This window comes from Athene cunicularia (genome assembly GCF_003259725.1).
Source record: "Athene cunicularia isolate RWA chromosome Z unlocalized genomic scaffold, athCun1 chrZ_part1, whole genome shotgun sequence".
Classification (NCBI taxonomy): Eukaryota; Metazoa; Chordata; class Aves; order Strigiformes; family Strigidae; genus Athene; species Athene cunicularia.
Genome location: NW_020799142.1, coordinates 21,561,670 through 21,582,417, shown reverse-complemented (window position 1 = coordinate 21,582,417; position 20,748 = coordinate 21,561,670). Strand labels below are relative to the sequence as shown.

The 20,748-nt window shown below is 45.3% G+C and overlaps 1 protein-coding gene across 2 annotated transcripts; it reads left to right on the top strand.

The window, feature by feature from the left end:
- Nucleotides 1-384: 384 nt before the first annotated feature.
- GDNF (glial cell derived neurotrophic factor) lies at nt 385-19,844 on the top strand. 2 transcript variants are annotated; one of them, XM_026865950.1, is made up of 2 exons: nt 385-953; nt 16,985-19,844. In XM_026865950.1, the coding sequence occupies exons 1-2, from the start codon at nt 881-883 to the stop codon at nt 17,467-17,469; spliced, it is 558 nt and encodes a 185-aa protein (XP_026721751.1). In that variant the 5' UTR covers nt 385-880; the 3' UTR covers nt 17,470-19,844. The 2 variants fall into 2 exon arrangements, with proteins under 2 accessions (XP_026721751.1, XP_026721750.1); XM_026865949.1 differs by having other exon boundaries at nt 385-1,052.
- The last annotated feature ends 904 nt before the right edge of the window (nt 19,845-20,748 follow it).

Here is a 20,748-nt window from a genome sequence, read left to right as displayed (position 1 = left end):
ATGTGTATAAGAGACAGGGAGAGGGAAGGGCAAGGGGGAAGAGAAGGGACGGGAGGGAAGAGAAGGAAAGGGAAAGGCGAAGGGGAACGAAGAATAGGAAGGGAAAGAAAAGGAAAAGCGGAGGAGGAGAGGGAAAGAGGAAGGAGGAAAACGAGAAGGAAAGGGGAGGGAAAAGGAGAGGAACGTGAAAGGCGGGTGAAAACAGAGGAAAGGGGAAAGAGAAAAGGGATGGAGAAAGGAAATATTGAAACAACGGGAAGGGAGATGGGAAGAGAAGTGGAAAAGGAAAGGAGAAAGGGAAAGGGAAGGCAGAAAGGAAGACGGTAGAGAAAGGGAAGGGGGGAAGTGAAGAGGAAAGAGAAAAGGAGAAAAAAATGAAAAAGGAAAGAGAGGACAGGAAAGGGGAAAGAGAAAGGGAAGAGAGGGAAGGGGAAAGGAAGGTTTGCCTGTAGCACAAAAAAATCTGCACAGCCCCACACCCCAGATCAGCCCGGTCTGCCCTGGCCCATCCCAGGGACAGGTGCCCTGGCACCACCCGGTGCTGGAGAAGAACAAGCACAAGGTGACCTGACTGCCAGGACAGGGACATGGTCACACTCCCAAATCCCTGGGTGCAGCCTCCTGGGACCTGCCTGCCCACATCCCCCAGAACAGCTCACTTGGGCATAGAGGGGCTGGAGACCATCCTGCACCACTCTCTCCCACACCTCTCGCTGGGGAGAGCCTCCTTCCCTTGATCTGGGAGGCGATGGGGGTGGGAGGCTGCTCAGCTTTGTCTCAGGGGTGGCAGGGAGGTGTCAGGACTGGGGGGAGTGCAGCCGCTGGGGGCTAACACTGCCTCTCCTCTCTGCCAGGGGCCCGTGTTGGAAGGAGATCTAAGATGAAGTTATGGGATGTTGTGGCTGTCTGTGTGGTGCTGCTCAACACGGTCTCCACCTCGCCCCTGCCCACCGGTAAGACGCCTCCCGAGGGGCCCCCTTCAGTGGTAGAGGGGCCTGAAGATGATCTCTCCCCCATCAGCCTGCTGCCTCCCTATGCTGTGCACAGTGACTGTAAGAAACATTCCCCTTTCTAGCCACTGCTGTTTGTCTTGCTAAATGCGCTCCCCTTTGCTCAGGCATCAGGATGAGGAAAGGACCCCCCACTTTTTGCCCCCACTTCTCCCCCGGGCAGGGTCACTGGCTCTGGTCTGGCTCTAGCAGCTCCCAGCCAAGTCATTCTCCAAAGCTTGGGGTTGGCAGTTGCAGCGGCAGTGCCCCTTCCCCCCCACCCCCCAGCCCTATCTTCCTGGCAGTTGTAAGATCCCTTTGGTTGAAGAACCAGGGGAGATGGGAAGGGTAGTTGTATGCAGAGGAGCCAGGAGGCTGATCAGGTACATACACCTCCCAGTGCAGGCACTGAAACTCCTTCCCCACCTCTTCAGCCTCCTCTCCCTGCTCAGACCTGCCAATTCAATTATTTGCTGTCTGTAGTGGGCACAAGTCCTGATAGAGATGGGGCTTCATGGTGGGAGGCACTCTGTACACATCCTGGAGTGCTGCTGGGTTTCATTAAATCCCCCTTGGATCCTGATCCCAAAATTAGTGTGTCTGCATGGAAATTTACAGAAGAGTAGTGGTGACAGGGTTAGGAGCTTGATGCAGAGCAATCCACATGAACCAGCTCGCAGTAAGACAGCTTACAATCCAATGACAGATAATAATAATGCCTCACTAATGATAGGTCTCTTACAATAGCAGATACAAGATTTTCACAGTGGTGTGTGAACGTTACACTAACTCTGGTGGCTTTTTAAAGTCAGAGTTAATATGACTCAGTAAGAAGTCGCAAAATACTCACATGGATTGTGGAGATGTTCACTTAACAAAGGCACAGACACAGCTTGGAGGTTGCTCCATTTGCCCTTGCTCAGCCCTCTCTGTTTAGCTCATTGCAGGATGCAGGCAGTATCCAGTAATTGGGATTCATTTTTATCTCCTTATCTGGAGGCATGTCCTTTCCCTGCGCCTGCTGCAGCTCCAGCCATGGGCAGCCCCGCTCTGGTTTCTCTGGGAGCAGCCGGGCTAACGCAGCGTGGAGGCGCAAAGCAGGGAATCGTGTGCCGTGACTCCGCTTTCGTCCCCTCCCGAACACCCATCTCGTCTTCTGCACACACATCTGTGCCCTTTCGCATTTAGTCTTCTCTCCTTTTCTTGCTTGTATTTACCCCCTGCTGGAATCTTGCCTGGGCTGCTGCCTCTGCCCAGCCCATCCCAGGCTCCCGCTGCTCGCAGACCGGCAGCCCTTCTGATGTCCTTTCAGCCCCTCCATGTAGGGAGGTTGGCCAGAAGTGCTTCCTCACAGGGCTCCAGCCTGCTATCACATGCAGTGATCTTCTCCATGACGAGTCTCGTGCAGGATAGGTACTGTCCTATGAAAGGCAGTGATCAGCTTTTCAGGCCACTGTGCTCGTTTCCCTCTGCACAGGCTTGCTGCAGTGCCAGTGACAAGAAGAACATTAGGGGAAAGCAGCACCAGTCAGTTTGTAGCTCAGGCAGAAGCTACAGAGGGTTGATGCTCCATCTTTCTGGGGTTATAGTATTTGTATGATGCCTGCTTTTATCTTGAAACTTAATTCTGGGAATACGGTTCCAGGTGAGCTGTTCCCTCCACAGAAGCTTGAGGGGACAGGCAGCAGTAGTGGTCTTGTCTGTTCCTAGTGTCCAAAATTTCACATTGTTGCCTCTGTTTTTCCTGTGGATTGGGTGAACAAGAAGTGAGAAGAAAGACGAACTTGTGTTTTACCTGAGCTGTGGCAGTATCAAGAGACAGCCTCTTCCAGATGTCTTTGTTTCCAGGGTACAGATGTAGGCTTTGCCAAGCAGAGCTGTATCAGAGGTTATTGCCCAGGATAGTCATCTGAGAAAGGGCTGATAGTTTGATCTCAGTCTCTGAACCCTGCACGTCACAAATGGATGGGTCTGGCTGCAAGGGGAAAGTAAGCAGTGCTGTTCTTCACAACAGAAATAGGGGAAAACCCGTGGAGTTTCTGTGGTCTTTACATGGCAGTTTATGCAGCACCCATGCACAAAAGTCAGAAACTCCACTCCACTACAAGTCAGATGAGTCAGGGGAGACCTGCAGAGGGGTGGCTGTTAGAGAGCAGTGAAATCCTTTGATCCACTATTACACCACTTTTAGTTGATTTGAATGTGTGTGGTGTCTGGAGAACAGTCCACAAACACAGAGCCCATAAGGCTGATCCTGCCTGGGCACATGGCTGCCTTCCCACCACAGCAGCGCTTTGTCCAGTTCACCACTGTCAATGTCTTTGACATACTTGTTACTCACCACTTGCCATTTGGTGGCACACACCCCTCAGCACAAAGATACGCAGCGATTTACACGGGAGGAGTCACATCTACAACATGTAGACTTCATCTCCTCTTCAGGGTTTCTCTTACAAGAGGAAGGCAATGTGCCATGAGCATGCAAGCATGCTTGCAGCTCCCCAGCTCACCTGGGACCTGCTGTGTATTAATATCTCTGGATACCGTTGGTCAGCTGCTTGGCTGAGGGCCTTTGCCGGGTGCAGCTCATGAAGCGGTGGGAGCACTGTCATTGCCCACGTTGGCTCATCTGTGTAGGGAGTGTGTGGGTGCTGAGCAGGACCGGTTGCTGTGTGCATTCAAAGAGGGGTGTACTGCTCTCCTCCAGAGTGACCCCTCCATGCAGGCTGGGTTGGGGAGTAGCAGTTGTGCTCCAGGGCTCTTACTCCAGAGAGGTTGGGTCTCTTACACAGTGCCTGCAGCAGGGCTTAGTAGAGTTGTGAGATCAAGTCTTGCTCCTAAAGGCAGGCCAGACACCTTGCTGGAACACAGATCTGTTTTCCCAGGCCCTTGAAACCTTTTTGTACTCTCATTGCTTGAGATTGCTTTCTCTGCAAAGAGTGCTCTGAGGTCACCTGATGTTACCCCATCCCTTTCAGACTGGCTCGAAACCTTCCTCCGTTCCAGCTTACAGACAAGGTCCTAACCTCCTGGGCTGATCAGGTGTAATGTGCTGACCTTTGCTGTTGAGGGCAGTAATTAGAGATGGCAGAGAGTGTTGGCAATTGCAGTCTTCTGCATTTTTTAGTGGACTGTTGGCTGGAGTGAGAGTAGCCCCCATAAGTGCAGTGCATTTAAGATGAATCCAATGTGCATAGGTGTTTTAGGCATCAGTATTCATGGGACAGCTTATTCCACACAAGTAAGAGTAGCTGTGGAGTTTGTAAGGTTAGAAAACCCTTTATTTGTTTCCTTCATGCTACAGTCTGCTGGGAGAAGGACACAGTTTGCTTAAATAGCAACTGTGAACAGAACAAATACAAACTGAATTTTTATAATCTAAATACTAAGTCAGCAGCTTCAGAAACATAACAATGCAGAGGGAGCCAAACACGTGGTTTGACTTACACACGCATTTCCCAGAGAATACATTTTGTAACTGCTTGCTGCTGTATGGCCATAATCAACATGTATATGAGGACTGGAGTATCCTAAGATCCAGGATATCATATATATAGTGTCTTCATCAAGTCATCATCTTTTGTAAGAACTAGTGGTAAGCATGTGGAATTAAACGAAAAATTTCATCACGGGCTTTTCCCTCCTAATAGGAGGAAAAGGTGGGGGTTTTGCATTAAAATGTCTGAGTTGCTCTACAGCCACTGGATGGTCATTTGTTGTTGGAGCTCCTTTGGTATGTTTGTTATGCTATAATACACCATGGTATGTGTAAGTTATACCTCTGTTAAAAATTCTTCATACCCCTGCTAAGGGGTATTTAATGTTAAGTTACTGTATTTAGCTGCAACAGTACCAACCAATATGGAAAGTATCTAGAATAAACAGTGATATTATAGGTCTCTTTAAGGCAAAACCAGTATTAAATTATATTTCCAACTGAATGCATTTCCTTCTGTACAATATTTATTAGGCACATTCAATGTTAGGAACCACAACTCTCATGTTTTTATCCAGGCTTTCCTGTTCAGCATACCTACGGTGTGGCAAAGGCGCTTTAGTCAAAGACGCCCAGAAGCCACAGGGGTAACCTGGCCATGCACAGTAAATCCAATGCATGGAGAGGTGTCTGCCGCATCGAGCAGGTGCCACACTGCGTCATTTGATCTGTGTGTATCCAGTGTAGCCGGTGCATCCAGCCAGTGTCAGAGCAAGCGTGCCTGTGTCCCTGGGCCAGCATAGATAATGTTTGTCTGCATGAGCACACCCAGGTTATTTAGGCGTTTAGAAATTTCAAGCATTCGAGTTTGCCCATTCACGGGCATGGTTCTAGAAAAAGAACAGGACAGTTCTTGTTAAATGCAGATGCATGTAGCCCTAGAAGCTGGTTTCTCTGCAGTCTCAGGTGTAAATACCGAATATACTCTTGTGAAGGGTAATCTGGGTTTTAAGGAGGAAGGGACTGAAATGCAAGAAAATACAGTTTTATTCTCATAAGCCTTTGTTTAAAGTTTTATGGTTTTGTTGCTTTTCAATTTAGGGACCTCAGCAATTTCCCAGTGGAAATGTGATCCTTTTAGATGTTTTGCAGGTGTGGGTTGCTAGATAACATACCTGACCGTGCTTTTCTTGGTCACCTTTCATAGGCCTCTTCAAATTAATTTAGAAATCCCTGTGTTCAGGGTCTGCAGATGACGGACTGCAAAACCCTTCTTGAAAGGCTGAAGAGTTCAGCTGTGAGGTGACTGGTGAATTGACAGGGGAGGCATTATTTGTCCACTAGAGGAGGATCCTCAGATTGATAGGTTGTAAGTCTGTAAAGTGCACTGTTCCTGATTCAGACTGCATAAAGCAGGTTTAAAATACTTAAAGTTACAGAGGCTGAGAGAAGCCATTGGGGTCATTGGGTTCCATCCCCCACAACTGCTGATGGTCAGGGATCAACATCTAGTGCACATACGCAGTCTTCATTCTCCATGCAAACTATCAAGCAACTGCAGCTTAAAACTTACAGTATACAGGCCAAATCCCACATAACTACACTTGTGGATTCTCATGCTTCTGAGATAATAAGTTAATGACAAGCAGTAAGTGAGGAACACTAAATATTGCAGCATAACCATCTTCAGGATCATCAGACATCTAAGTAGGCCACTGCCACATTAGTGCTGGTAGAGTGGTTGACACTGCAGAATGGTCATTTCTGACAAAACCAGCTGTAGTTTTTGATGAAGTAATATTTGGTAAGGGGAACCAAGGGAAAGATTTCAGTGTTTCTTGGAAATCCAGTCCTGGTTACAGTGAAAAAAAGGAAATAGAATCAAGAAGATTTATTTGAGACAGGTACAAACAAAGCATTAAGACATAAAATATACATTAGAGTACGTCTGTTTTTAAGATCAAGGACAGAAATTTAATTATGTGAGGCATTTCAAACATCAGCATTCTTTTTAAGGGATAAAGCCACATTGTATGACTTAGCAGATATTTAGGCTGAATGCATTGGTACAGCATTTAAACTGAAACCTGCAGGTGCATTTTTTTGAAGTCACTGAGACTTGTACAAATGCTTTAATGATTATTGAATAGGAATAGTCTTCGGAAGAAGGAAACACTGAAATCAAAATGCTTGTTTTCCTGTGTCAGGGCCAGACATTGTTACAGCAGTATGCCAGAACTTCTCAGGTGGCCACATTTTTAGCAATAAGCTGGTCATATCCTCTTTAACTAACAAGATACTTACAAACATCTGGACTACCTCGGCTCCCATCCTAAGCATTCAAGATTTCTTTGGCAAAACCAGCTATTACTCAGGAAATTTCTGACAGGGAGGTGTAGATCCAGTGTAGTGGCTGGGAAGGAGTTCGCTCTTCTGAGCACACACCAGTGCTGTCTGGCAGCCCGTGGCCCAAGACCTTCTGCAGCAGAGTAGATAGCACCTGCCTGGGAGCCAGGGATGATTATTACAATAACGTTTTCCAAATTGTAATATTAAAACTTCTCATATAATTCCTATTGTAAACATGTTGAGATATAGATAGTGAAAGGCAACAGTAGAAGAACGCGTATTATTTATAGGTCAGGTGAAAATCTGATAGCAGCAGAGATTGCCACCTGAGGAGCATCAGCCATGGTTTCACCTGGCTGGCTCTGCTTTATGGCCCCCAGGGAAGAGACTGGGGTAGGGTCCTGTCCTGCTGCTTTGCTGCCTATGCTTTTTCCTTGGGAACACTCCTAAAACCCAATAGGAGCTGCAGTGTAAGAGCACAGGGATCCCAGGAATGGTTGCTGTTACATCTTTAGGAATGCTGTTCCTATTCAGTGAGCTGGCACTAAAGTGGGGCTGGGTGACCTGTGTCGAGTTTTACTGATGTCATGTGAGACCTGAGCTGGATCACTTCTGCACCGGGGATGCTAAAGATAATTTTTTTTAAATTATCAACATTGTATTTCCTCTGTTGTATCTGTATTGCCTCTGTTAAAGTGTCAGTGCTGTGCCTGTTAGCTGGCTGCATGCATTCTTGCTAATATTGGTCACAGGTTTGGGGTTCCACTCATACAGTCTCATTTGAGGCTCTGACAGGGTTGGGACAGAACAAAATATTAAGCGTAAACCCAGGTTTTTACTGGGAAGCTGGATAGTTACTTAGCATTGTATGGGTTTGGACAGGTGCAAGGCCTTAGTGGAAAGAAAACAGGCAGGTATGTGCCTTGCCCAGGTTTGGCTCCTGCTCTGGCTTCAGGCAGGGAATGGCCACTTTTTCTTTTTTCCCCTTTTACACTCTTTATGTCATAACTTCTTCAGATGCAGAGTCTGCTTCCTGGGTGCTGAAGTGCCCACACAGCCCTGTACAATAAGACCCTAGTGCAGACAGGCTCCTGGCAGCTGCTGCAGGAGCTGTCACAGCACCTCAAGAGCAACCACTGAAAAGCTGTCTGCTCCTCAGTGCCTCAGAGCTGGGTTTTCAAAGCTCTGTATCAGAGATAAGACCGCATCCTCCTGCAGCTCCTTTGCTACTTGACTGCCAAGTGAGACACTCCTTTGCCAACCCCAGAGAGGCCAGAAGAGGGGCCCAGCCCCAGATGCCTGCCCAGAGTTGGACAGGATCTTGCAAACAACCCTGCCTGGACCAGATGAAGAACAAGAAATTCTCACGGACAGGTCAGCTTGCAAGGCAACTTCCTTTACTTCACCCAGTTCATCTAACCTTGCTGTTTCCCCCTGCTCAGGGAGTTCCCCCAGCTGGCAGAAATTATGATGGTCCTGTTGTTTCTCTCCTTCCTTCTGGTGGGAACCAGTGTTTCATACCTGTGAGAAAGCATGCAGAGGATGTGAGGGGAGGCACTGCCAAGCATGGCAGTGTGAAAATACAAAGTCCTCTGTAGATTTGCCATTCTGACCGACGCATGGGAAGCAGCAGGGTTAGCTAGTGAGATACAAACACAAACTTGGCTGCCTCATCAGGAGCAAACACACCAGAAAGGTGAACCCTTGTGCCTTTTTCCAGTGCTGTCTTACCATACCTGACTGGTGTGCCTGGCCCCAGAGCCATCCTCCAGGTTACTGAGCACTTTACTTTGATGGGAGACAAGTGACACCAGTGAGAGGCTCCATTTCTAAGGGTGTCTGCGTCGGGGGCGAGGACGCAGCATGTCCTGGGAGCTGGTGAGACAGGGAGTGAGGTAGTGAACCAGAACTGTGTTAAACATTTAAAGATGAGCTGACCCTGGTGTGTTTGATGCTCTATTTCCTAATGGACACAATGGATGGGTTTCCATTTCACTTTTAGCCCCATGGATTTGCATGAAAGCAAAGTCATACCTCAGAGAGGTGATACTTTAATTGTTTAAATCCTGAAAACCTTTCAGCGTAACTGTTTTTAACACCTGCCTTTGCTTTGATGCCTGCATGATAGGCTTTGTTTTTCATGAAAAATACTACATTTTCAATAAAATAAATACTTTATCACCACCACAGTTGATGCTTTTTTACAAAGCAGAATGATCATCACATTAGTAATATTAACCTCACTAATGTCACTATTCCACAAACAGGTTGCTCCGAGAGTCTACTAAAGTGCATCTTTGTGGTGTGAGATGGAGGGATTCTGTGTTTGGACAGGGTATGTCCAGTGCAATAGTACCTCAAAACACTACTGCAAAGCAAGCTAAATACAAAAATAATTAATGAATAAATGGTATACCAGAGTTATCTTCGTAAGCAACAACAAAACCGAGGATGATTTGTTGTAGTCACTGTTAGAGGCACATTAATTGACCATTTCCCACTAGCAGATGTTCTAAGAAACACCTTTGTATGTATAACTTTGAAGGAAACTTTAAAAATAACCAGAAAAGAAAGTAAATTAAAATATTTTAGTTATGAAGGGCCCAGATTAAAGTACCAGACCTGTTTTTAAAACGGGCCATTTGATCCTAACACAGATCTGGATCTTAATTTTCTAAATAATGCTTACCATTGTAGTGAGCTGGATTAACCCTCTTGAACTTTGTAATCATACTTTAAGGTCTGAATGCTGCTGTTTGAACTTCTCTAATTGAATGATAGCTGTGCTTAAGTAAAATATCCTGGTCATTTTATTAAATGTTTGGCCTGACATTTTGATGTAGCAGCTATACACTGCCACAAATGCATGCATAAAACCTCTATAATGTAAAACAAAAGCCTAATTTTATAATTTTTGGTATACCTTATGTGACTCCTGTTACGTTATGGTAACTCAGGATAAGCAAAATACCAAATGACGCTGCAGTGTTGTGATTACATTTTCCCAAGATGAGTATGAAACACTATTCAAACAGTTTCAATCTCAAATAACTTAAAACATCAAGTTTTATGAGATTAAAAAAAGAAAAATCCATTAATATAAATGGGTATTTTGCAATTAATAGAATGTAAGATGGCCAGAAGTTAGCCTTTTAAATACATAACCAGGCACCAAAATGAGTAACTGGATTTTTTTCTCAAAAGCTGAAGATCCATCTGTTCCCACTGAAGTCAATTTGTGGTCAGGTACAAACTGAGGGTTTCTTGCTCTACCATGCTGGGTTACTGCCACTGCGGGGGACTATTTGGCTTTAAGATAAATCTGTTGCTAGTGAAATCAAAGGAGTAGTTTTACAAAATGTAATTGCAATCACATTTGAACAGACAGAAATAAATTGTTCATTTTTCCTTAGTGGAGACTGTTTTCTTGAGAATGTGACATTTGATTTGGATATTCATTTAAACCTATTTTATGTAGAAGTCTGTCTGAACACTGTATAATTTATTATTCTAAAAAGTGCAGGGATCAGATGCTGGTTCTGCTGGCACATGGTGTCTCTAATTAATTGGAAATGCAAAAGCAGGCTTGGTGCAGGGGGTTGCAGTGGGGAAGATGCCTGGAGGAAGCCATGTTTCCCTGCGTGCCCAAAGCAGAGCTCCAGGGTGGTTTTCTGTAGAGGCCGGTGGGGAGCACCACGGGTATTTGGCTGCAGGATCATGCACCCCTATGCCCTGCCAGCTCTTGTAGTGCCCAGGGGATAGGGAATGTGCTCAGGGATGGGCAGGTCAAAGCTTCAGGTTCCAGAGAGCAGCAGTGAGGCAAGAATGTCAGTTTGCATTCAAGAGAGACATTCCTAACCTGAGTGGTTGGGTCAAAACTATGATCTGAGTGTGCCCTAAGGTTCAGAAAGCAAGCGAACAGCTTGCAAACAGCAAGCAGAAGATGTGGATATTCTTGGGTTTTTTTAATTAGTATTTTAAATGAGTCTCGTTTCTTGTTTGACTCCTGGAGTTCTGGACATTTGGTGTTCACCAACTCTGCCCCCAGCCTGGTCACTCTTCTAGATTCCCATGTGCACCAGTCCTGTGGTGTCTCATTCTTTCCTTCTTGCTTTTTTATTAATTTTCTGGTTATGTGAAAAACTCCTGGCAGATCAAGAGCCCTGGTTCAGCAGGACATGGGAGACAGAGAAGGTGCCCAGAGGCAGATGGGCGCATGGGCTGCCATCCATTCCCCCCGCTCTTGATACTCTGGAACTGGAAAGCAGACTCATGCTCTGGTTGCCACAAGAGGGAAAGCCTCTGCTTGTTTCTGCCTGGGTGTTCACATCCTTGGTGTGTCACTGAAAGAGGGTGCATGGAAAAGAGCTGCAGGAGCACAAAGTGAGCGGGAGCAGGACACGCGTGCTGGCCCAGCTCCCGCAGGCAGCACTGCCGGCCCCACGCTCCTGCCAGCAGTGCGCTGTGGAGGCGGCGCAAAAACGCGCACACATGCACACATGCATACTGCCTTCCAGGGGCTTCCCCAGGGAGTTGGACGGTCAGGAGACGGCTTTCAGAAACATGACATAAAACCCAAACGAAACCTGACTTTGTGCCAGTCTTGTGACTGTTCATGGCACGATAGTCTAGATGGTGGCGCTCAGCCTGCACACTGCCCCAGTGGGGTCTCTGAGCCTTTTTCCCACACTGTGAACGAGATACACAGAGGCCCCATGTTCCCAGAGGGAAGATTTTACATTTCCAGGACTTATGGTCCTTTCCGTAGGGAAACATCTGCTTTGAGGTGCATTACGTGTGTGAGGCAACCTTTGCAAACCTATTTTGAGCACATGCTGTCGTGGGCTATCACATCCTGTCCATCCCATCCCGTCCCGTCCCGTCCTATCCTAGGTGGCTTTGCATTTTTAAATTCTAATTCCTTCACACCCTGGAGCCTGGAACCAGGGACCACTACTCAGAGGTCTTTACTGCTTTTATTGCCATAGTATCTGAACATTTTCTGATGGCACTTTGTACAGTATGACAGGCATCTGTCATGTGTTTGTTCTCTCAGCTTTTCCACCAGAAGGCAAGTGTTGTCAGTAAACCAGTTTGTTTTGAAAAAAGTGTGTGTGTATAATTAGATAAATTTGTAAGTGTGTATGTGTAAATACAGCACACATATACACACATGCAAACTGTGTATCTTAGGAAAGGATAATGCTAATGTGCTTCTCCCAGGGTGTGAAATCTCCACAGAAAGCTCTGTCAAAACAGTGCAGTCCATGCAGTATAAGAGAAGCGGCTGGGCTGTTGACCTTTATTCTGACTATAAACATTTTCTGAACAGTGCTGGAGACAGAGGGATAACTAAGTACCACTCAATCAAGTGGCTTTTTTCAGGTTACAAACCAGCACTCTATGCCAAGGCAGCCCCTTGTGAGTCTGGTGGTATTCCTTGGTCATGCAGCTCAGCTCATCACCCACTTTGCCCCCAGCAGCACTTACCACAGTGCAGAAACCAAAAAACTGCTTGGAGCATGCTGGCTGTGGTGCAGAGAGGTCTTGGCGTCCCTGGAGCACATCAACCAAGTCCCCATCAGGATGGAGTGGTCCTGCTGTCATTCTTCTCCATCTTCCCTTCTGTCCATTCATCTTTTGCAGTCTTTAGTCCTTAGCCAGTAGTTATTGCTTATTCATGTATGATGTCTGGTGGTAGCTTCCTTAGCACTTACCTCTAGTGCCTTGTTTCAGCCCATCACACCTGGTGTTAATGCTGGCATTTCCACTTGGTTGCCCGGGGTCCTATTTCAGCAGCTTTTTACAGCATTTTGTTTTGGGCTCTCAGGCTTTGCACCCATGCATTGGACAGAGAATATCACTACTGAGTCATGACTGGCACCTTGGCATAGGCTAAGTCAGCTCTCACTTTACTCCTGTCTGTCAAGGTTTGCTTCAAACCCCTATGAGCCACTCCAAGTGACTGTAGTCATGCTGATGACTATGCTTCATTAAGCACTAGAAAATTAGCACCAAGCCACATTGGATCAGTGAGCCCCGTTGCTTGGGTCCATGGTTCAGTGGCTGCTGGGTCCAGCTGCGCTTGATGCCATACTGAGAGCACAGGCCCATGCCATCGAGTGTGTTGAAAAGTGGCTTTGTGGGATTGTGTAATATTAAGGGTTGTAGCAGCCAGAGGCTGGCTGATGGGAGGAACTGGAGGTGTGCCTTGAACTGTGCTAGTTATGGAAGCAAACTTGGGATTTGCAGTTCAGTTGGAAGCTGCCAAAAAGAGCATCATTGCATTGATCATGACTAGTTTGGGGCTCCAGAATCAGAGGCTGTTGTTGTTTACAGCAACTTACAAGGACTCACTGAGTAGCCCAGTAATGCAGCAGCGATTGTGTTAATGTGGTGTACCCACATAGCCACATAACAGCATGTGTGTTTGTAGGTGGATAGACACAGAAGAAGGGTTAAGTAGGTCCAGCACATTTTTTCGAGGGGGTCTCTGTGCCCACTGTCCCCACAGGTTTCATAATATCACCCATGTGCCTAGTGTCTCCTCCAGTGATGTAATCTTCAAATACTGGGAGTTACTACAGGGGTTCTCTCCATAGATTTGGATATCTGCTTGGTATATTTTCCAATCCCCTGGGCTGAAGGGGAAGTCCACTCTGGAAACAGAAAATGGCATTCATCTTACTCATAGTGCTGGCATCCCTCCCAGTGGTTCTCCCAAATGGCCTGATGTTGCAACAGGGATCCTTGCTCCATTAGACATATCAGCCAGGCATTCCTCATCCCAGGTTACCACTTGGAGTACTACTTGCATAGTTTGTGTTAGAGACCCAGTGAGATCAGCAGGGTCAGTCATACTGCTAATACCCCGTTTTCTGGTTGTAGCAAGTCAGTGCGTTTAGGTAGGGCTCCTCTAGTTGGATACGCTGCTGGCTTGATTACTTGATCTACGTTTTCCCCTACTGCTTCTACCTTCTGCAGGGTTGATACCCCATGCCTGTGTTAGAAGTGTTGCATAGGGCTCTTCTGTTGCGTGTTTCCTCCACCTTAAGTATCATAGGCCACTCCCAGTGCAGAAGGCTCTCAGCAACACTAGCTCCCTTGGTGCAGTTTGGGGTAGGGATCACGCATGAACCAGGATACATGTCAGCATGGGCTCCAAGCAGGGACACAGTCCACAACAGGAGGACCTTTCCTCCTCTTTATCTACCCTCCAGGGCATTCTTGGATTGGCTTGGGCAGGACAGTGCTTGCATCCTATAATTGTCAATTAATATTTAACCAAAGTAGACTCCTGCATATAGCGCTGTCACAGGGGTAGGTGATACTTTTGCACCTGAATTGCAAGCAGTTTAAAAATTATGTGCCTACTTGGGTAGTTATCTCTTCAGGTAATACAGAGTTTTGTTTCTCCCTTCTTAAATGGGGGACACTTACTCTCATGGCTGCACTGGCAGTGTACCAGGCTTGGGATAAGTATGAGGCTGAAAGCTGCAGACAAGAATGCCCATGTAGAGGTTGGGCATCCCTGTAAGAGTCTTCTGTCCCCTTCCTGATAATCGACCATTGCATGAATTTCATTAAGGCCTAGTATGCTTCCCTGACGGTTGTATTTGACTGTCCATAGCCAATTGACTGTCTCACTGTGTCATACTGTTGCTACAAGGTTTGGGCCAGGAGTGTCTGACAGATGTGTGAGCTGAGGTATTCGCAGTAGAATGAGAAGGGTAATTTGAAGGTGAGAGTGGAGAATGGCACAGCTAGAACCATCACCTCAGGGCCATTTTCTTCCCTGACTGGGTTATAAGCTAAGAAACATATTTTCTGTGCAAGAAACCTAGAAACTACCCAGTCCCACAGCAGTGAATGCCTCCTGCCAACCCCCTCTCCATCTGTATCCATGACAGCGCCAAACTTGTACTTCAGCTTCATGTGAGTTATCTTGTTTGACTGAGTCTATAGCAAGGTGTCTACCCCTTCTTGCTTTTAAGGAATGTAGTCCATCAATCACCTTGACCTGGACCTTGCTCAGTAGGGCAGTATTCATATGATGTGGGCAGACCAGCCTGCCCTGCAACAGAGCTGGGTGGTGCGTGCATCCAACGGACACTTCAAGCTACCCCTCTCCAGTAGGTATGGCTCATAGTGGGTATTTGGGTACCTGCTGCAGTGGTGATGACAGAGGAGTGCAAGAAGGGTGCACTTACCATTGGTGTCACAGGAATATGGGGCTTCTTGGTGCAGAGTCCTGCCTTGTTCAGGTCCCATATAGAGATGTATAGATAGCAGCCATCCTTCCATCATATCTCTTGACAGTCAATGGTCTCTGAGATTGTTGCCTTTAGCATGTATATTTATATTTAAATAAAAGTGTAATTCACTTTTCCCAGTCCCAAACTCTGCAGTTTATAGGATCCTGCATCCCTGTGCCACTCTCATTATGAGAAGGTACAAGATTGCCTGCCTTCATTACTCTTTTCCCAGTCTATACTGTTTTACTGGAGCCATCGATGAAAAAACGTATACTTCTGATGCATCACTGTTTCGTCATGGAGGCGAGCCTCTAGGATGTGCCTGCTTTGGGGAGGGGTCCATGTCCCTACTTACATGCAGATGCACTGTGTTTCAACAGGTTTTTGCACTAACAGAGTAAAGATCCTGCTGCCTGCATCTCCTTTTTATGTGGTGCTTCTGTTGAGAATATGAAGGTGCACCTTTGCTAGGCAATGTTTTCCTCTCTTCTGTTAACAGAGTCAATGCCGCCATGCGTGGGCTGGGTACACGTGCTGCCTGGTCTCCCACCAGGCTTCCTGGCTGTTGCAGTGCTCATTAGGGAAATGTGGCACTGAGCCTTTGCCTAAGGAGCTGTTCCTATCTCAGCACCTGACCAGCTGAGAGTGGATGTACCACCCCCCTGGCCAGTTGCAATGCTTTGGGTATTGCCTTTCCCAATACTTGCAGCTCCTGGGGGATTTGTAGGAGTCCTTCTGGAGATGGACCAGGGCTGGGTGTGTGACACTGGTCTGTTACGTGGGTGGGCACTTAGAAGTTCAGTACAGAAAGAATCATCCTCTTAGGTATTACTGCAGAGGAAGTGAGTCCTCAAGTCTTGATTTTTGGCACAATGAATGAGAAAAAAAAATGTCGATACTGCAATGTATTTTATGTGTTTAAGAGACAATCATTATTAATACAATATAAGGACACCACACAGGCTTCTGACAGTCTGACCCTCCATTAAATCATCGAATTCAGTAAAGCAGATCACACTGAAGAATTTAGTCCATGGGAAGTTTAAAGATTTCAAAATTATTTTTTTTTCCAATTCATGCTGAAAAGCTGAAATCTGAGAACACTTTAGAACACGTTCAATTTCACCATCCTTGAAGAGGTTCATTCTGTTAGTATCAAAACATTTCATTGACTTTGACATTTACTTGAATAGTTTATCACTGGTAGAGCATATATCAAGTGACAAATGAAATAGGTATTTGAACTTCATAAAAAATGTATTAATATTTCCCTTGAAAATTAACGTAATACTTATATTCTGACCTATTTCTATTCTGTCTAATCAGCATCTTGTGATAAATACTTCCATGATAAATTTTTCAAAAGCTCTGATAATAATAATTACCCCTTAGAAGCAGTAATAAAGCAGGCATTCAGCCAAGAAGGATAGCTCATCCTGGTACCACAGGAAATTCATCTTTCTGTCATGCCCCAAAACCTTATTGATAGGTGGCTTTGGCAGTACTAACCGCTGTTGATGTGAAAAGACAACAATTAATATTTATAATCACAAAACTGCTTTAAAGAAACCTCATCCTTTTGCTGCTTTGCTGGGACGAACTGGTGTAACCTTTCTATAGTAGCTTCCTCCACCCATTAATATTTGTATGATGACATGCTTTTATTTTCCTTGGTTTTGACAGGGCTTATGCAATATTGAAAGATATGCTGGAGTGCTACCAGGCATCAGCAGACACCTACAGAGATACATACATATCTCATTTGTTTTTCCCCAAATCAGTGTCCATGATGATGTAAACCATTCAAAATTCTCCCTGATCTCTGAGGGTCCTGGGCACGTGCCCTGAAGCGATGAGCAGAGCAGCTTGCGTGTGTCTAATGCTTTTGAGCCATAAATGGACAAACTTAATGACAACTGATGTGTGACAAAGCCTTTTCTCTCTTTCCCAAACAGCTTATAAGCCAGAGGATTACCCAGATCAATTTGATGAGGTAGTGGACTTTATTCAAGCCACCATTAAAAGACTGAGGAGGTCACCAGATAAACAGGCTCCGATATTTTCTAGGCGGGAGAGAAACCGACAAAATGCAGCCACAAACATAGAGAATTCCAGCAAAAAGGGAAGGAGGAGTCAAAAGGGCAAAAATCGAGGATGTGTCTTAACTGAAATACATTTAAATGTGACTGACTTGGATTTGGGATACGAAACCAAAGAAGAGCTAATTTTCCGGTATTGCAGTGGATCTTGTGATGCAGCTGAGACGACTTACGACAAAATTTTAAAAAACTTAACCAGAAAGAAAAAACTAGTCACTGACAAAGTGAGGCAAGCTTGTTGCAGACCCACAGCTTTTGATGATGATCTGTCCTTTTTGGACGATAACCTGGTTTACCACATACTGAAAAAACATTCCGCAAAAAGGTGTGGATGCGTCTGACAGCTGCACGCCAGAGGCAGCGCCAGTTTTGCATTCCTGCTACGATGCAAAGAGAGGGACCAAGGTTCCTGGGGAAAGCGTCTGCTCAGTGCGGAGAAAAGAGGACCAAGAAAGGAGAAAAAGGGGTTATGAGAGCCCAGGGGCTGGGAGAAAGGCGGAACAGGAGGATGGAGGCTTTTGACATCCTACAGGAGAATAAATAAAAGCTCAAGTGGAGATGCTGATGGCTGGATGATGTGCACGCTCTCTTTCCCACCATCAGTGAGACTCAGATCCATGAGGAATGTGCTTAAAAACACAACCCTGCCATACCATGCTGTGTTGTAGTTATACCATCTGTGCCAGGAAGCTTAGCTGAGAAGTAGCTTAGGAGTGTGTACCTTACTCATCCTATGTGCCCTCAGCTTTACTGAAAGACACATTGTGCTACTGCTCATTGAAGGGTGGTTCCTAAACACTTAGCACAACTTCTAAGCTATAATAAGATTAATCTCATAGGTAAGATGATAATCGGGCAAATATCAAAATTCCCAGGCTCAAGTTCTCTAGGGCCAGTACCAACATGAAGCAAACCAGTTCCACTTCCTGTTTAAGTTTGGTTATTTCCAGCTTGTGTTTCTTCAAAATGAGCATAGGATTTCATTCTTCTGCTACCTGTGAAAACAAGTTGAGTTTTTAAGCACTTCTTCCTATTATAGTAAGAGAAATAACAAGCCCGGTCTACACAAAACGTGTTTCTTTAGGTTTACAAAGGACTAGTATCACTTGCGTAACTGCATTTCTATTTGGTCATTGTGAGTGAGCAGAGACTACTTGATGCAATGCATCCATTCAGAGACATAAATATACAGAAGATATTTATTGAGATTAAGTTATTGTTATTTATTACAGTTCAGTAATGAGTCTCCTTATTTATTAAAGTTTCTTTTTGAAGGTGCCAAAGTAGATGGTGCTTGGAAGATACAGAGAGACAATGAAGTTGGGAACAACAGTCTATACTTTTGATTGAAAGTGTTAACTTGAATGCAAAAAATCACTTACTTTACCTTTTTTCTTTTAAAGAAAATCATTCACAAAATGTAGTGCCAAAGCCTGCAGTCCTTCCTCCTGTTCACCACTACTTTTGAAAATTCCTGCAGTCATACATGTGCAGGAACAACAATGGCTCTGAATGAGTGAGGGTCACAGGGCTTGGCTCAACATTAGTGATTTGTTAGAAAAACTAATTCTAGTTGTATTTTAAATGTAGCTACATATTTTTCTCACACTTCTTGCCGACTGACCTCATATAACTATTGACAAATGGAAAGTAATCACATTTAGCCTTATAATTTCTTGTTATATTTATTTAAGCTTTTCCTTCAGTATTTCCATATAGAAGAGGTTAAACCCTCTTACTAGTTAGCCCTGGATTTAATATAGCTTGCAGGTAAACAATTGTGTTAAATAACCAGAGTGTTATGTATAATTTGCTGAAACCTCACAGGATTGTACCCATGCAGCAGAACAGTCTGAGTTTCCTGAGGATGAGGGAGGTTGTAAAGCAAAGGCATTCATACCTGACCACTAACACAAGCTCTCGTTCTGGAGACCTTTTTCCTGAAGGAGCAGCAGGGCAGGTCACTAGACATACCTGACAATCAGTGAAGCATCAACTCCCACAAAAACAACAGGAAAAAAAAAAAATCCATACCAAAACCCAAAAAACAGTGGTCCAACCTTTTATCTCATGCATGCAATGACTCTCCATGCTCATTTTACCCTGGGGCCCCTTAGGGGGGGGTGGTAAAGAAGGGTGTAGAAGTCAAAAAAGTCCAGAACAGGCATAGAAAGATGTACCATGTATATGAAATACAATTCAGCTCCAATCTCTGTTGCTTTCCCATGCAGATGAAGGGCAGTCCCAGAGCCCACCCACAGGGTCCATTCTTGCACTGCCATGGGAACACCTTTTCTTCCACACGGGGCAGGGGTGGTACAGCTGATACCACCACCAGCAAAAATGCAAAAAATGTGCACTTTTGGGGCAGTAAAAGCCTGCTAAGCTGAGGGTCAGCTGTGCTTCTGGGTAGCTGACCAGCGGCCGCACTCAGAGGCATGCTTTCATTTGCCCCAGTTGCTGAAAACTTGCTCCAAAGCATTTCTGTGCAGCTTGAAGGGGATATAAACAAACAAATCACTATGTTCAAAATACAAAAGGGTAAAGTTTGTGATTTTTTTTTTTTTAATTTTTTTAGACCTTACTGAAGACAGGAGCGTGCTTCTCGAGTTTTTTACTTCACCTGCAATTTATGTCTCAGTCATTTATGTTAAACAACCAAAGTTCTCTACAGACTTTATTTTTGTACAATATTCATTTTATAACTTTTTACAAAATAAAACTCATTTCTATTGTTACCTGGTTGTTGCTTGTGCTTCTTTCCCATTCCCACTTCCAGTTTACAATATTGCCAGATTCCCATCCCACACGGGACAATGCTGAAGAGCCAGCAAGTCCTCTATGCAATGGAGCTTTCCTATTTTACCAGTGTATTTAATGTGGATCAGAGATGTCTGAGGCTTCTTAGCAGAATATAATATTAATGGGCCATTGCAATAAATTACTTGAAAATGCATGGTAAGCAGTGACACAGGAATCAACCTAATGGCAGGCTTGAAGTTGTGTTACCCAAATAGTCCCTTGCCCCCCTGGGTCTGCAGTGGCTTCATGATGGCCTTGGCTATACATACAATTCCTGCACTTGGAGGGGATTTGCATTTTGATTTGCTAACCCAGGCATTAAATCAGTTGGACTACATTCCATCCCCTTTGGCAGTCCTTTTCCCTTCATCTTTAAATAGGAAAATACAACTTGAGGAATTTTCTTTTCCGCCACCATCATGGAAAATATGAGGGCAGGTTTTGTGGCTGTGGCCAACATTTTCTCAACTGTTTTGTATTAAGTGCTGCAGTTACCATCACAGAGCCTATAAATGCCTGCAGACTTACAGGTTTTGACACCAGGCTCTGTACTCCTCGAAACTGCTACAGAGAGGAAGAGGGAGCATCTGAGCAGTGAGCCAGGGAGCAGAAGATCAAACACTCTTTCTCGTAATGTACAACATATGGATGCCTTGGCTTCATTTGTGCCGAGCGAGGCCATGCACACAGCTCTAGGCCAGCCCCTGGAACACAAAGCAAAGCTTGCAAACACTGCCTTTGAAGCACATGGTATTGAAGGCATTCCTTCTCGCATGCCACCACCTCCGCTCCTTGCAGCAGAAGCCCATCCACCATGC

Coding starts and splice junctions, on each gene's coding strand:
- GDNF (XM_026865949.1), top strand. CDS start 881: ATGAAGTTATGGGATGTTGTGGCTGTCTGTGTGGTGCTGCTCAACACG. Junction 1,053..16,984: donor CTATGCTGTGCACAGTGACT/GTAAGAAACATT, acceptor TTTCCCAAACAG/CTTATAAGCCAGAGGATTAC.